The sequence below is a fragment of the Mercenaria mercenaria genome, chromosome 4, assembly GCF_021730395.1.
Source record: "Mercenaria mercenaria strain notata chromosome 4, MADL_Memer_1, whole genome shotgun sequence".
In the NCBI taxonomy this organism is placed as follows: domain Eukaryota; kingdom Metazoa; phylum Mollusca; class Bivalvia; order Venerida; family Veneridae; genus Mercenaria; species Mercenaria mercenaria.
This window is the reverse complement of record NC_069364.1, coordinates 85,094,735-85,108,079: the sequence shown is the minus strand read 5'-3', so window position 1 is coordinate 85,108,079 and position 13,345 is coordinate 85,094,735. Positions and strand designations below refer to the sequence as shown.

The following is a 13,345-nucleotide window of genomic DNA, read 5'->3' as shown; positions in this document are numbered from 1 at the left end:
TATCGGGATTTATCAACCCAAAAAAAAGTTATATTCACCGAGCTGAAGGCGAGATGAATATAACTTTTTGAGGGTTAATAAATCCTGATATCAACCTATGAAAAAGTCAGTAATTGTTTTATTACATGAATAGATGTATAGTCAGTCTTGTTATTACAATTGTATTCTCATTTAATTGGACGATTGAAATTGGAAATATTGCCATCTATTTTTAGACCATATCAGGTTGATATTGGTTTTCCAGGCACTTACTTCGATCTATTTTTAGCTTGACTATTCGAAGAATAAGTAGAGCTATCCTACTCACCACGGCGTCGGCGTCACACCTTGGTTAAGTTTTTCGTACCAGTCCACATTTTGACAAAGTCTTTTGAGATAAAGCTTTGAAACTTTCAGCACCTGTTTACCATCACCATATCCAGTTATAGGCAAGAGTACATAACTCCATCAAGGAATTTGGCTGAATTATGGCCCCTTTTGACTTAGAAATCTTGGTTAAGTTTTCCGTACCAGTTCATATTTTTTGTAAAGTGTTTGACATATGGCTTTGAAACTTTTATTACTTGTTTAGTATAATAGTCTCTATCTGCAGGAAAGAATATATAACTCTGTCATCTATTTTGGCTGAATTATGGCCCTTTCTGGACTTCCAAATTGGTTCTGTTATCATACAAGTCCACGTTTTGTCAAAACTATTTGACATATTGCTTTTAAACTTTGAACACTTGTTTATCATTATGATTTCCATCTGTAGACAAGGGTACGTAACTATTTTGACTGAATTATGGCCCTTTTTGGACTTTGAAATTGGTTCATACATTGCCATTTAGTGGAAGACTTATCGAAATCAAAGAAATACAGGAACGTTGTTTGTCTAATCTATTTATTTCTTTTGTCTGAATATCTGTGGAAATATTTTGACCCCATTCTTCAATCAATTCTTCGAATAGTCGAGCGCGCTGTCATCAGACAGCTCTGGTTATTATCGTACTATTTATAACCCAAGATAAGTTGATATGATATTTACTCATTACTTTTCGAACCATTTTCAGCCAATCAGAGAAACAATAGAATACAGTCATGTAATAAAACAGCAGACTGAGTTTGATTGAGTCTGTTCAAGGCATTATAACCCTCTTATGTGAAGAGCTGTACTTTCAGGAAATGTGTTTGATTTGTCCAATTTGAAGACAACCTCCAAAGGTTCTCCATGGAAAGTTACAGATAAAAACAACAATCTGTACGAGTTCAATATTTGTGGACCAGTGACTAACAGTAAATGTACAGATGCAGATAGTTCTATTGGTAAGTTTGTATCAATTAACACACATTACATTAAGAGTTTCCTGCTGTATTGAGAAATATGCTTTTAGTGTTACAGTGGAGATTTTGCACTGCATTAGGAACAAAGTATGATTCTCTAGTAGAACGGGTGAGTGGATACAGATTCTGACTATACATATTGGTGTCAAATGAAGTTTTACGTTGGCTCTAAGTTTAAAGTTACTTTCAACACTTTGACAGGCATTATAATATTAAATGTAGGAATTGGTCTGGTTTCATTTAGGAATATGAAAGTTGCAAAAGTAACCTTTGTAAGAAGGATTCAGTTGATGGAATCACAAAGTGGCTAATATTGAGTTTTGGCCTTAGTGACAAAGCAGTGAAGCTTGCTGAATTTGAAGCATATTCCCGCCAAACTACTGGAGATATGAATCTTCACAAGGGAGGTTAGATTCTGTCATGTTAGAGAGTCATCCAGCTAGCTTATGGGAGGATGGGATTCTTACCAGGTGCCATTCCACGTATGATGAAATATTGCCTGGAGGGGTTTCAGGGCTCTTCCTCCACCACCACCAACTGGAAAATCACTGCACATCATACAACTATAAGCCCAGTAACAACATAAAACTGTGTCACTGTGACTTAAAACCCTGTAATATTGCAATGCTCCTCTTGTTTATTTTATAGGTGTCTGTCAGTCGTCAGGGATGTATCCTAATCGACCTAAGTACAATGCCGGAAAAGCTGTCCATGACCTATGGTTTGATGATGGTGTTGTTGTACAGAATTTGACTGGTGGCGATCGTTGCCATAATGGGAAGTATGAAAGGAACACTATTATCACTTTTGTGTGTAATGGACACAGAGGAATTGGCCGTCCTATGTTTGTTGATGAGACAGAAGATTGTACATACTACATATCCTGGCATACAAATCTTGTTTGCGAAGAAGAGGTAAGAATTTGTGGTATACAAGCCTGTACATTGTTTTTGGTTATTTTGCCTCCCCAAATGTAGTTGTGTCTACTACAAGAAGCTGGAAAACAGAATATATCCAAGCGGCAGGATGTTTGCGTTTTATGACAGTATATTATTAATTCTGGGGTGTTTCACATTGTGACAATAATATGATAACAAAATGTAAATCAATTACATATATTAAGATTTTATTGAAAATGAAGATTGTTTCATTTCTGACTTTATATATTCAGTTACTTTAGTTACTATTGTAAAGAATTTATGGACATTTATACCAGTCCTGTCATAGTAAGCACACCCCTGAAATAATGTAATCTGCCAAATGGGTATCTCATAGGAAAATTTCAGTTTCTGCGCTTACGTTGTGGCCAAATCCATTAGTGTTTAAAGTGATATCTGGTTTTAGACTGCTTCTCTGCATGTTTTCACCACTTTGTCATGTTTGCAAAAAAGACAGAGAAGTCGACTACTTCCGGTTCCATTGGATTTAAATAGTAACAAAGGAAAACCCTCATTTGGACTTTAAATAGAACAAGTTTAACACAATGTTTTGGTTTTGTGTGAACTGTTTTTGTTCTGATCATAAGCTGCTATACTTGCAGTCTTTGATATACAGTAAAACCTGTCTTAAGCAGCCAGCCAAGGGAGTGGGAAAAAGTGGCTGTTTACAGCAGGTGGCTGCTTAATGCAGGTAATTTATAGAATAAATGACCATTTTGGGAAATGAGACACAGGCTGCTTAAGACAGCTTGGCTGCTAATTAGAGGTGACCGCTTAAGCAGGTTTTACTGTAGTTCCTAGATTGCAAAACCAAGCAAGCCTTTCCTTTTAAAAGGAAACTTTATTTGAATACATTTTTTGTATTTAGTTAATTTATGTTACAATTTAATGAAAATTTTCACTTAGAACAATTTTTCTATATGTGATTGGTCATTAAATTTATTTGTTCTATCCAGTATGAAGAAAATGTATGATTATTGAAATCAGTTAGGCATTGATCTGTAAGATTTACTGAAATGTAATTGCAGCACAGTATGCTTAATACAGGGGACTATTTACAAGCTTGTCTGATTTCCTATTTTGGGCAACTTGGTATTTTTGTACCCCCCCGAACAAGGAAGTTGTAAGGGGGGTATACTGGTTTCAGGTTGTCTGTGTCTGTCAGTTTGTCTCTCCATCTGTCCATAGACACGATCTTGTGCACACCAACTCCCATCCCCTTGTCACAATTTGATAAAACTTCACACCTTCACACAAGTGATCAGTAACAACAGTAGTTGTGCATGGTGCATGTTATGTTCTTTCAGAAAAAAAATTGCAGAGTTACGGGACTTTGTTTTTTGTTACTATACTGTATACGTACAGTCTGCATATGCAGTCTTGTCCGCACCTAATCTCCCGAACCCATGCACACAAGTTAATGAAACTTCCCAACGTTTTTAATGTGATCAGTAGTAACCCTAATTGTGCATGGTGCATGTTAGTTTCTTTCAGAAAACAATTCTGCACATACAGTCTGCATACGCAATCTTGTACGTGCCTAATCTCTCGAACCCTTGCACACAATTTAATGAAACTTCACAAAAGTGATCAGTACCAACCGTACTTGTGCATGGTGCATGTTAGGTTTTCAGAGAGATATTCTGCAGAGTTATGGGACTTTGTTTTTTCTTACCATACGATATACATAGAGTATATATACATACAGTCCACATAATTATACAATCTTGTGTGTGTAAAATTGCAATGTACTGTGTCAGTGTGTTTTGGGGGAGGGGGTACATTCATCACCTTTGGTGATAGCTTTAGTTTAAGTCAAACACTAAGAAAAGCCAGAATGTTGCCTTTATTTCTGATGGATTTTAGTCACAGGTTAAAATTCACTGTAAATGCTTAAATAGGAAAAGATACTAAGTTAGTTGTCTGTAGAGACAAGTGGCCTCCGTTGACAGGTGGCCTTTGGCATAGAGCATAGATATGATAGAGAAGGTTTAGTGTGATGTTTTATTCTCTTTGTATTGAAATTGTTATATAAAAATATACACTCTATGTTTATTATTTTGTATTTTACAGTTGAAATGCTCTGTAAATACTGATGATTATAGAACCATAGACCTGTCTCCCCTCTCACAAGATCCAGACCAGGTTGTACACTCGACAGTAGATGGATCAGTATTCTATCTTAGTGTCTGCTCTAGCTTGACTCCAATGACTGGCATTCTCTGTCCCGCTGGTTCGGGTGCGTGCCTAGTGAAACCCTCCGATGGTGTAAACCATACAGTAAGTCATAAAGTTAAATCTGTATATAAACATGTATCTAACACATCTTTGATTAAAAAAAAAGCCAACAGATATGAAACTCATATATAGAGGCATTGACGGATGAGATATTATTAGGTGGCTGACTGGAATGCCTTGCACCTTGTCTCTTTGAGCTTTTAGTCCTGCTTGATTTGTCTTTAGACTTTGGGTTAGCCATCCATCTGGCCTGTGGAAAATTGATGCTTTTACCCAGGTGCTGGCAGGTACCTCATTAGATGACTGTTGTCTTCCTCCACCTTGAAAGCTGGAAATTACCATATAACTTACTTTTTGTCAAAGTGATTTTAAACCATATTAAGAGAAAGAAAGTCTTCTAGACTGAAATCTCACTACATCATGACCACCAAGCAAGACCTTCTTTTTCAATGAATTTGTTTAGCTATCACTTGTGTAACACGATGCTAATCAAAGCATTATCAGATATTCACAAATTTGCTGACTGTCAAAAAGCTTAAGAAGACATATGGATATCTTTAATTGAACTTAATGTATGTCAGAATTCAGGTATGTTAAACTTTCCATTAAATTCCATGCCTATGATCTTTAATTGATTCCCTAATATAAAACAGAAAAGTGATTTTGTTACAGAGTTTAGGTAAACCAAAGTTATCACCTACATATAATACTGCAACGAAAGATATCACCTTGATGTATGTGAACGGTTCTAAATGTGATACAGATCCCACAAAGAATTTCACATCTAGGGTTATCTTCACCTGTCTTCCAGGACCATTTAGAGTGAGTATATTTTTAGATGCATTCATGATTTTAAGATAAACTTTAAATTTTGGACCAATCAGAGAGCTGCAGTTTTAAGGACATACCACTTCCTTGTTGGAGGGAATTTACACAAGCCGTTTTACAATGAACACTAAATATCCCTTTGACTGGGAATTCAAATTCAGTTTCTGCATCACACATATTCAACAGGATTTTACAACCAACACAACAGTTACTGCAAATTCATTTGACTAAATGCTTTTTGTTTAATTCAAATTTTGAGAATTTAAACAAACAGTCTGTGATAAATTCCAAGTAAAAATAAACAATAACGTAACTGTCACTGGAAGAAGAACTTTTTCGCAGTGTTTTGGACATGTCAAAAGTATGAATAAAGAACAATGTCTGCATACTGTACAATTTGAAATATTTATTCAGTATTAACCTTTGCCTGCTGGCAGCAAGTGATTTTGCCTTTGCGACAGTTGAAGACCAAGATCAGCCTGCACGGATGTTTGTCAGTTTATTTTAGTTAATCCTTCGAATAATAAATGATATTGCCCAAATTGAATGATGGACCAGTTCATTTTAGAAATTTAGCAGGGTAAAGGTTAAGTATCATGATACTGTTTACCAGTTTTAAACTGTTTATACAAAATACTTATTTTCAATTTTGTGAATATTAATCAACCTGAAATAAGAACAAAAATCATGTGAGCCTCCTTCAGAAAAACAAACAAGTGTGTAGGGGTCATATGCTCTTAAAGTATGAAATACACTTGAGCTTAAATATGTGAAGGCTAAAAACGTCTTGAAGCTTATATATGCCACACTGGCAAGGCTAATATAATTATTTTACAACCATTGTGTCTAGTGTTTTAATAATAAAAGAAATGAAAGAAAGTAAAAAAGGTGTTGAATTTGTATAGTAACCCCATAGTGAATGCCTTAAACTTGTTGAGTCTTTGATACAGTTGTGCCCAACTTGTAGGGTCAGTATGATTTTGTTTTAATCTATGTGTCAATTAACCTTAGCCTGCTGGTGGCAAGTGCTTTTGGCTAGTGATTCTGTCTTTGCGACCAGTGCAGACCAAGATCAGCCTGCATATCCATGCAGTCTGATCATGGTCTGCACTGTTCGCTGTTCAGTCTGTAAATTTTCAGTGAACACACCTTCAAATAACAAATTGTATTACCCAGATTGAATGATAGACCAGTCCATTTTAGAAACTTAGCAGAGTAAGGGTTAAATGCATTTATGGCGTAAATATGAGCCGCACCATGAGAAAATCAACATAGTGGCTTTGCGACCAGCATGGATCCAGACCAGCCTGCGCATCCGCGCAGTCTGGTCAGGATCCATGCTGTTCGCTAACAGTTTCTCCAATTCCAATAGGCTTTGAAAGCGAACAGCATGGATCCTGATCCTGGATCCATGCTGGTCGCAAAGCCACTATGTTGGTTTTCTCATGGCGCGGCTCATATAGATTTTGTATTGTTTACAGAGTAAGCCAGTGTTTGTTAGGAAGGCTGATTGTGAGTACATATTCCAATGGGATACCTACACTGTCTGCACTGAAACAACACAAAGTGAAGTGTGTGGTTACCATGACAACACGGGAGATTTCTACGACTTTAAAAAGCTTCAGCATAAAGAACCAACTGAGGTATTACAGTATTCCTCCTTTCTGTTCTATTTATCAATTGCTAAGCAACACAAGCCAGGGCTTATAAGGGCCTCTGTGACTGCTTCAAATCACTCGTCCTTCATCTTTTTAGGTTCAAGCCCTGATACAGTTGTCGTAGACGGAAGATGTTTAGCTGGCTTGTGGAAGGTCAGTGCTTCTACCCAGGTGCCTTCCTCTGCCTGAATAATTTTCCTTGTCTTCCATCTACCATTCAGTGGGATACTACCTGAAGTTAGTATGTTATGCTGAAGATGAGTAGATTGTAACTTACATTTCCTTAACAACATTTTTTGTACAAAAATATGTATAGTTTTCATCTACTAGTTAGTTTCAATTACTTCATAAAGGTATGAATCTTGTTTATGGGTAAAAGTTAAGATATAGGTCCATGTTTCAGAGAAAAAAATTCGAACGTCTTCAAATCATAGAAAGAAAGCATTGTTTTACATGAAAATTTTACAGCATATAAAACATTTATATTATTCTACAAAACCATTGTCAATTTACTCATATATATATATTGAATTCCGGAAAGGGACTGCATGAAGGAGCCACACTTCTGGACAGTTACGCGCCTTTAAAAACTCACCATTTTTAAAAAGCTGTTACATGTCTTCGTTTTGATGCATTTGCAACATCGTACGAGTGTTTAAACTTTGCATAAGTAGATAAAACATCGTTTTTGACAATTGTTTACATTTATTTCTTTACAAATGGCATTCTTATTTAAAGGGGGGCAACTCCTTTAGAATATTTTAAGTATCCAACTCTGTGGGACAAAACAGTAAAACATGTATTGGACAGATGAGCTGTTGGTCAAGATGCTGTTCATTTACTATAAAAACCTTTTTTTTTTTTTGTAATATACTGCTAAACCTTAAGGGTGAAAAAAAATTACATGCTACATTAAGATATGTGTAGAGCTATGAAATGAATTGTGATTCCAGGTAAAAGTTAAGGGTTAAACAGGATACATGGCTATATTTAAATATGTGCAGACCTATAATATGAATTGTCTTTGTGATTCCAGGTGACAGTTTAGGGAGGAAAAAAAATACATGCTATATATGAATATGTGCAGTGCTGTAAAAAATGGAATACAACTACAGTGGGAAAGAAAATGCTTGTTACTATTTAAGATGTGCAGACCTGTGAAATGAATTCTGATTCCAGGTGAATGTTAAGGGGGAGCAAAATACATTTAAATATGTGCAGACCTACAAAAATGAATTAGATTCCAAGTGAAAATTAAGCAGGAAAGTTACGTTTAAACATGTGCAGACCTATATAATTTACTATGATTCCAGGTGAGGGTGAAGAATGAAACAAAATACCTGTTAAATATGTGTGGACCTATAAAAAGTGATGACACATCAAGTTGCGACTCCCACATGGTGTGCCGAAAGGAAGATGGAGTTTCGTTTGGTGAACCAAGCAATTTCAAGGTGGTGAAAGAGGGGCAGTATATAAAAGTGATGTATGAAAGTGGTGGAAAATGTAAAGGTAGAAAAAAATTATGAAGTAATTTTTATAGAATGTTCTTTGTAAATATGTGGTTAAGGTGTCGTCTTTTGACTCATTAGCACCACTACTATTGTGGGCTGAAGCCTTTCCAGTTGCCAAAACATTTCACTTGACAAAGTCATCCAGCTGGCTTGCAGAAGACATAGGGTGCACACACATGCCTGAAATAAAATTCATTAGCACCTTGGGTTTTTCTCCACTATTACAGCTGGAAAAAAGTGCTTAAAATTTCCATTTGGCACAATCTAATAATATTCTTGCAGATATACACAAAGTTACTGCTTAAAGAGAAATTACCTAGAAGAAGACAGGCTCATTGGAAATGGCAACAGTTATGATTTACAGGCAGGGTGACCTTATTAAGATTATGAGGTCATTGATGTACTTGAAAGATACTGCTTTTGAATTAGACGGCAATTGTGAAATTGACTTCGAACAAATTTTGCAATAATAATTTCATAAACTTAAAATAAACATGAACCAACATACTGCGATGATGCCTGTCAAGTTTTTTTAGCCCACCATCATCAGATGGTGGGCTATTCAAATCACTCTGCGTCCGTGGTCCGTCGTCCTTCCGTCCGTTAACAATTTCTCGTTTTCGCATCTCCTCAGAAACTACCAGGGGGATTTTGACCAAACTTTGTCAGAATGATGTATTGGTACCCTAGTTGTGTCCCCCTGAAAATCAGTCTGGTTCAACAATTTTTTAGTGAGTTATGGCCCTTTGTTTATTTCTGTAATTTACATAGATTTATGTAGGGAAAAACTTTGAAAATCTTCTTGTCCAAAACCACAGAGCCTAAGGCTTTGATATTTGGTATGAAGCATCATCTAGTGGTCCTCTACCAAGATGATTCAAATTATTTCCCTGGGGACTAATATGGACCGCCCTGGGGGTCACATGGTTTATATAGACTTATATAGGGAAAAACTTTGAAAACCCTCTTGTTTAAAACCACAGGGCCTAGGGCTTTGATATTTTGTATGTGACATCATCTAGTGGTCTTCTACTAAGATTGTTCAAATTATCCCCCTAGGGTCAAATATGACCCCACCCTGAGGGTCACACGGTTTACATAGACTTATATAGGGAAAAACTTTGAAAATCTTCTTGTCCAAACCACAAAGCCTAGGACTTTGGCATTTATAATGTAGCATCATCTAGTGGTTCTCTACCAAGTTTGTTCAAATTATCCCCCTAGTGTCAAATATGGCCCCGCCCTGGAGGGTCACATGGTTCATATAGACTTATATAGGGAAAACCTTTTAAAATCTTGTCAGTAACATTCAAATTTGGACCACATGTATGGTTTTGAGTGGCAAGATGAACCTTGACATGAGTTGACCATGATTTTGACCTAGTGACCTACTTTCACATTTCTGTAGCTACAGCCTTCAAATTTGGACCACATGCATAGTTTTGTTCACTGAAAAAAACTTTGACCTTGACATTGACCTAGTGACCTACTTTCACATTTTTGAAGGTACAGGCTTCAAATTTGGACCACATGCATAGTTTCGTGTTCCCAAATGAAATTTGACCTTGATTTTGACCTAGTGACCTACTTCCACATTTCTCAAGCTACAGCCTTCAAATTTGGACCACTTGCATATTTTTGTGTACCGAAACAAACTTTGACCTTTACATTGACCTAGTGACCTACTTTCACATTTTTGAAGGTACAGGCTTCAAATTTGGACCACATGCATAGTTCTGTGTTCCGAAATAAAATTTGACCTTGATTTTGACCTAGTGACCTACTTACACATTTCTAGATCTACAGCCTTCAAATTTGGACCACTTGCATAGTTTTGTGTACCGAAATGAACTTTGACCTTAAGATTGACCTAGTGACCTACTTTCACATTTCTGTACCTACAGGCTTCAAATTTAGACCACATGCATAGGATTGTGTACCGAAACAAACTTTGACCTTGACATTGACCTAGTGACCTACTTTCACATTTTTACAGGTACAGGCTGTAAATTTGGACCACATGCATAGATTTGTGTTCTGAAGTGTAATTTGACCTTGATTTTGATCTAGTGACCTACTTTCACATTTCTCAAGCTACAGCCTTCAAATTTAGACCACTTGCATAGTTTTGTGTACCGAAATAAACTTTGACCTTAAGATTGACCTAGTGACCTACTTTCAAATTTCTCAAACTACAGCCTTCAAACTTGATGCACATGCATAGTTTTGTGTACAAAGAACTTTGTCCTTGAAATTGATCTAGTGACCTACTTTCACATTTCTCAAGCTACAGCTTTCGAATTTGGACCACATGCACAGTGTTGTGTACGGAAATGAAATTTGACCTTGAGCTAGTCAGTAAGTCTTGAAATTTGGAACACCAAAAAATGGCACATTGGTGGGCGCCAAGATCACTCTGTGATCTCTTGTTTTTGGATAGGTCAATTTCCCTTACAGTTATTGCTCTTGATTTAGTGAAAAATGTCCGTCCGCAGCCATTTCTCAGTAACTAGCAGGTAGAATTTCATAAAACTTGAAATGAACATGAACCAAAATACTGCGATGATGCCCTTCAAGTTTTTTTTTTTGGATTGGTCAATTTTCCTTAGAGTTATTGCCCTGTAATTAATTAAAAATCCACAGATTTGTACATAATAAACCAACCAATTGGTAGAATTATGTCTGCCCCACTCTGGGGGAGACATATTGTTTTTGCCCTGTCCGTCCGTCCTTCTGTCTGTCCTTCTGTCGGTCCGTCCATCCGCCCGCCCATCCGTCCATCCGTACGTCACACTTCATTTCCGAGCAATAACTGGAGAATCATTTGACCTAGAACCTTCAAACTTCATAAGGTTGTAGGGCTGCTGGAGTAGACGACCCCTATTGTTTTTGGGGTCACTCCGTCAAAGGTCAAGGTCACAGGGGCCTGAACATTGAAAACCATTTCCGATCAATAACTAGAGAACCACTTGACCAAGAATGTTGAAACTTCATAGGATGATTGATCATGAAGAGTAGATAACCCCTATTGATTTTGGGGTCACTCCGTCAAAGGTCAAGGTCACAGGGGCCTGAACATTGAAAACCATTTCCGATCAATAACTAGAGAACCACTTGACCCAGAATGTTGAAACTTCATAGGATGATTGGTCATGAAGAGTAGATGACCCCTATTGTTTTTGGGGTCACTCCGTCAAAGATCTAGGTCACGGGGGCCTGAACATTGAAAACCATTTCCGATCAATAACTATAGAACCACTTGATCCAGAATGTTGAAACTTCATAGGATGATTGGTCATGCAAAGTAGATGACCCCTATTGTTTTTGGGGTCACTCCGTCAAAGGTCAAGGTCACAGGGGCCTGAACATTGAAAACCATTTCCGATCAATAACTAGAGAAGCACTTGACCCAGAATGTTGAAACTTCATAGGATGTCATGAAGAGTAGATGACCCCTATTGTTTTTGGGGTCACTCCGTCAAAGGTCAAGGTCACGGGGGCCTGAACATTGAAAACCATTTCCGATCAATAACTATAGAACCACTTGATCCAGAATGTTGAAACTTCATAGGATGATTGGTCATGCAAAGTAGATGACCCCTATTGTTTTTGGGGTCACTCCGTCAAAGGTCAAGGTCACAGGGGCCTGAACATTGAAAACCATTTCCGATCAATAACTAGAGAACCACTTGACCCAGAATGTTGAAACTTCATAGGATGATTGGTCATGTAGAGTAGATGACCCCTATTGTTTTTGGGGTCACTCCGTCAAAGGTCAAGGTCACAGGGGCCTGAACATTGAAAACCATTTCCGATCAATAACTAGAGAACCACTTGACCCAGAATGTTGAAACTTCATAGGATGATTGGTCATGCAGAGTAGATGACCCCTATTGTTTTTGGGGTCACTCCGTCAAAGGTCAAGGTCACAGGGGCCTGAACATTGAAAACCATTTCCGACCAATAACTTGAGTACCACTTGACCCAGAATGTTGAAACTTCATAGGATGATTGTACATGCAAAGTAGATGACCCCTATTGATTTTGGAATCACTCCGTTAAAGGTCAAGGTCACAGGGGCCTGAACATTGAAAACCATTTCCGGTCAGTAACTTGAGAACCACTTGACCCAGAATGTTGAAACTTCATAGGATGATTGTTCATGCAGAATAAATGACCCCTATTGTTTTTGGGGTCACTCCGTTAAAGGTCAAGGTCAGTGGGGCCTGAACATTGATAACCATTTCCGATCAATAACTTCAGAACCTCTTGATCCAGAATGTTGAAACTTCATAGGATGATTGAACATGCTGAGTAGATGACCCCTATCGTTTTTGGGGTCACTCTGTTAAAGGTCAAGGTCACAGGAGCCTGAACATGGAAAACAATTTCCGATCAATAACTTGAGAACCACTTGACCTAGAATGTTGAAACTTCATAGGACGATTGAACATGCTGAGTAGATGATCCCTATTGATTTTGGGGTCAGTCTATTAAAGGTCAAGGTCACAGGGGCCTGGTCATGTAAAATAATTTCTGGAGAATAACTTGAGAACCACTTGACCTAGGATGTTGAAACTTAATAGGATGATTGGACATGCAGAGTAGATGACCCCTATTTATTTTGAGGTCACTTGATCAAAGGTCAAGGTCACAGGAGCCTGAACATGGAAAACAATTTCCGATCAATAACTTGAGAACCACTTGATCCAGAATGTTGAAACTTCATAGGATGATTGAACATGCATAGTAGATGATCCCTATTGATTTTGGGGTCAGTCTATTAAAGGTCAAGGTCACAGGGGCCTGGTCATTTAAAATCATTTCTGGAGAATAACTTGAGAACCAC

At 37.4% G+C, this 13,345-nt stretch overlaps 2 protein-coding genes across 3 annotated transcripts in view; one reads left to right on the top strand and one right to left on the bottom strand.

The window, feature by feature from the left end:
- LOC123552342 (uncharacterized) overlaps positions 1–13,345 on the bottom strand; it is a 469,144-nt gene that overhangs the window by 301,944 nt on the left and 153,855 nt on the right. The window lies entirely within an intron of this gene.
- The window catches only part of LOC123552344 (cation-independent mannose-6-phosphate receptor-like), a 134,595-nt gene that overhangs the window by 82,809 nt on the left and 38,441 nt on the right, over positions 1–13,345 (top strand). For both annotated transcript variants that reach the window (XM_045341933.2, XM_045341932.2), the window contains exons 27-32: positions 1,162–1,305; positions 1,972–2,237; positions 4,335–4,541; positions 5,172–5,321; positions 6,809–6,970; positions 8,299–8,494. In XM_045341933.2, the coding sequence (XP_045197868.2) occupies positions 1,162–1,305; positions 1,972–2,237; positions 4,335–4,541; positions 5,172–5,321; positions 6,809–6,970; positions 8,299–8,494 (1,125 nt within the window). The remainder of the gene's footprint in view (positions 1–1,161; positions 1,306–1,971; positions 2,238–4,334; positions 4,542–5,171; positions 5,322–6,808; positions 6,971–8,298; positions 8,495–13,345) is intronic.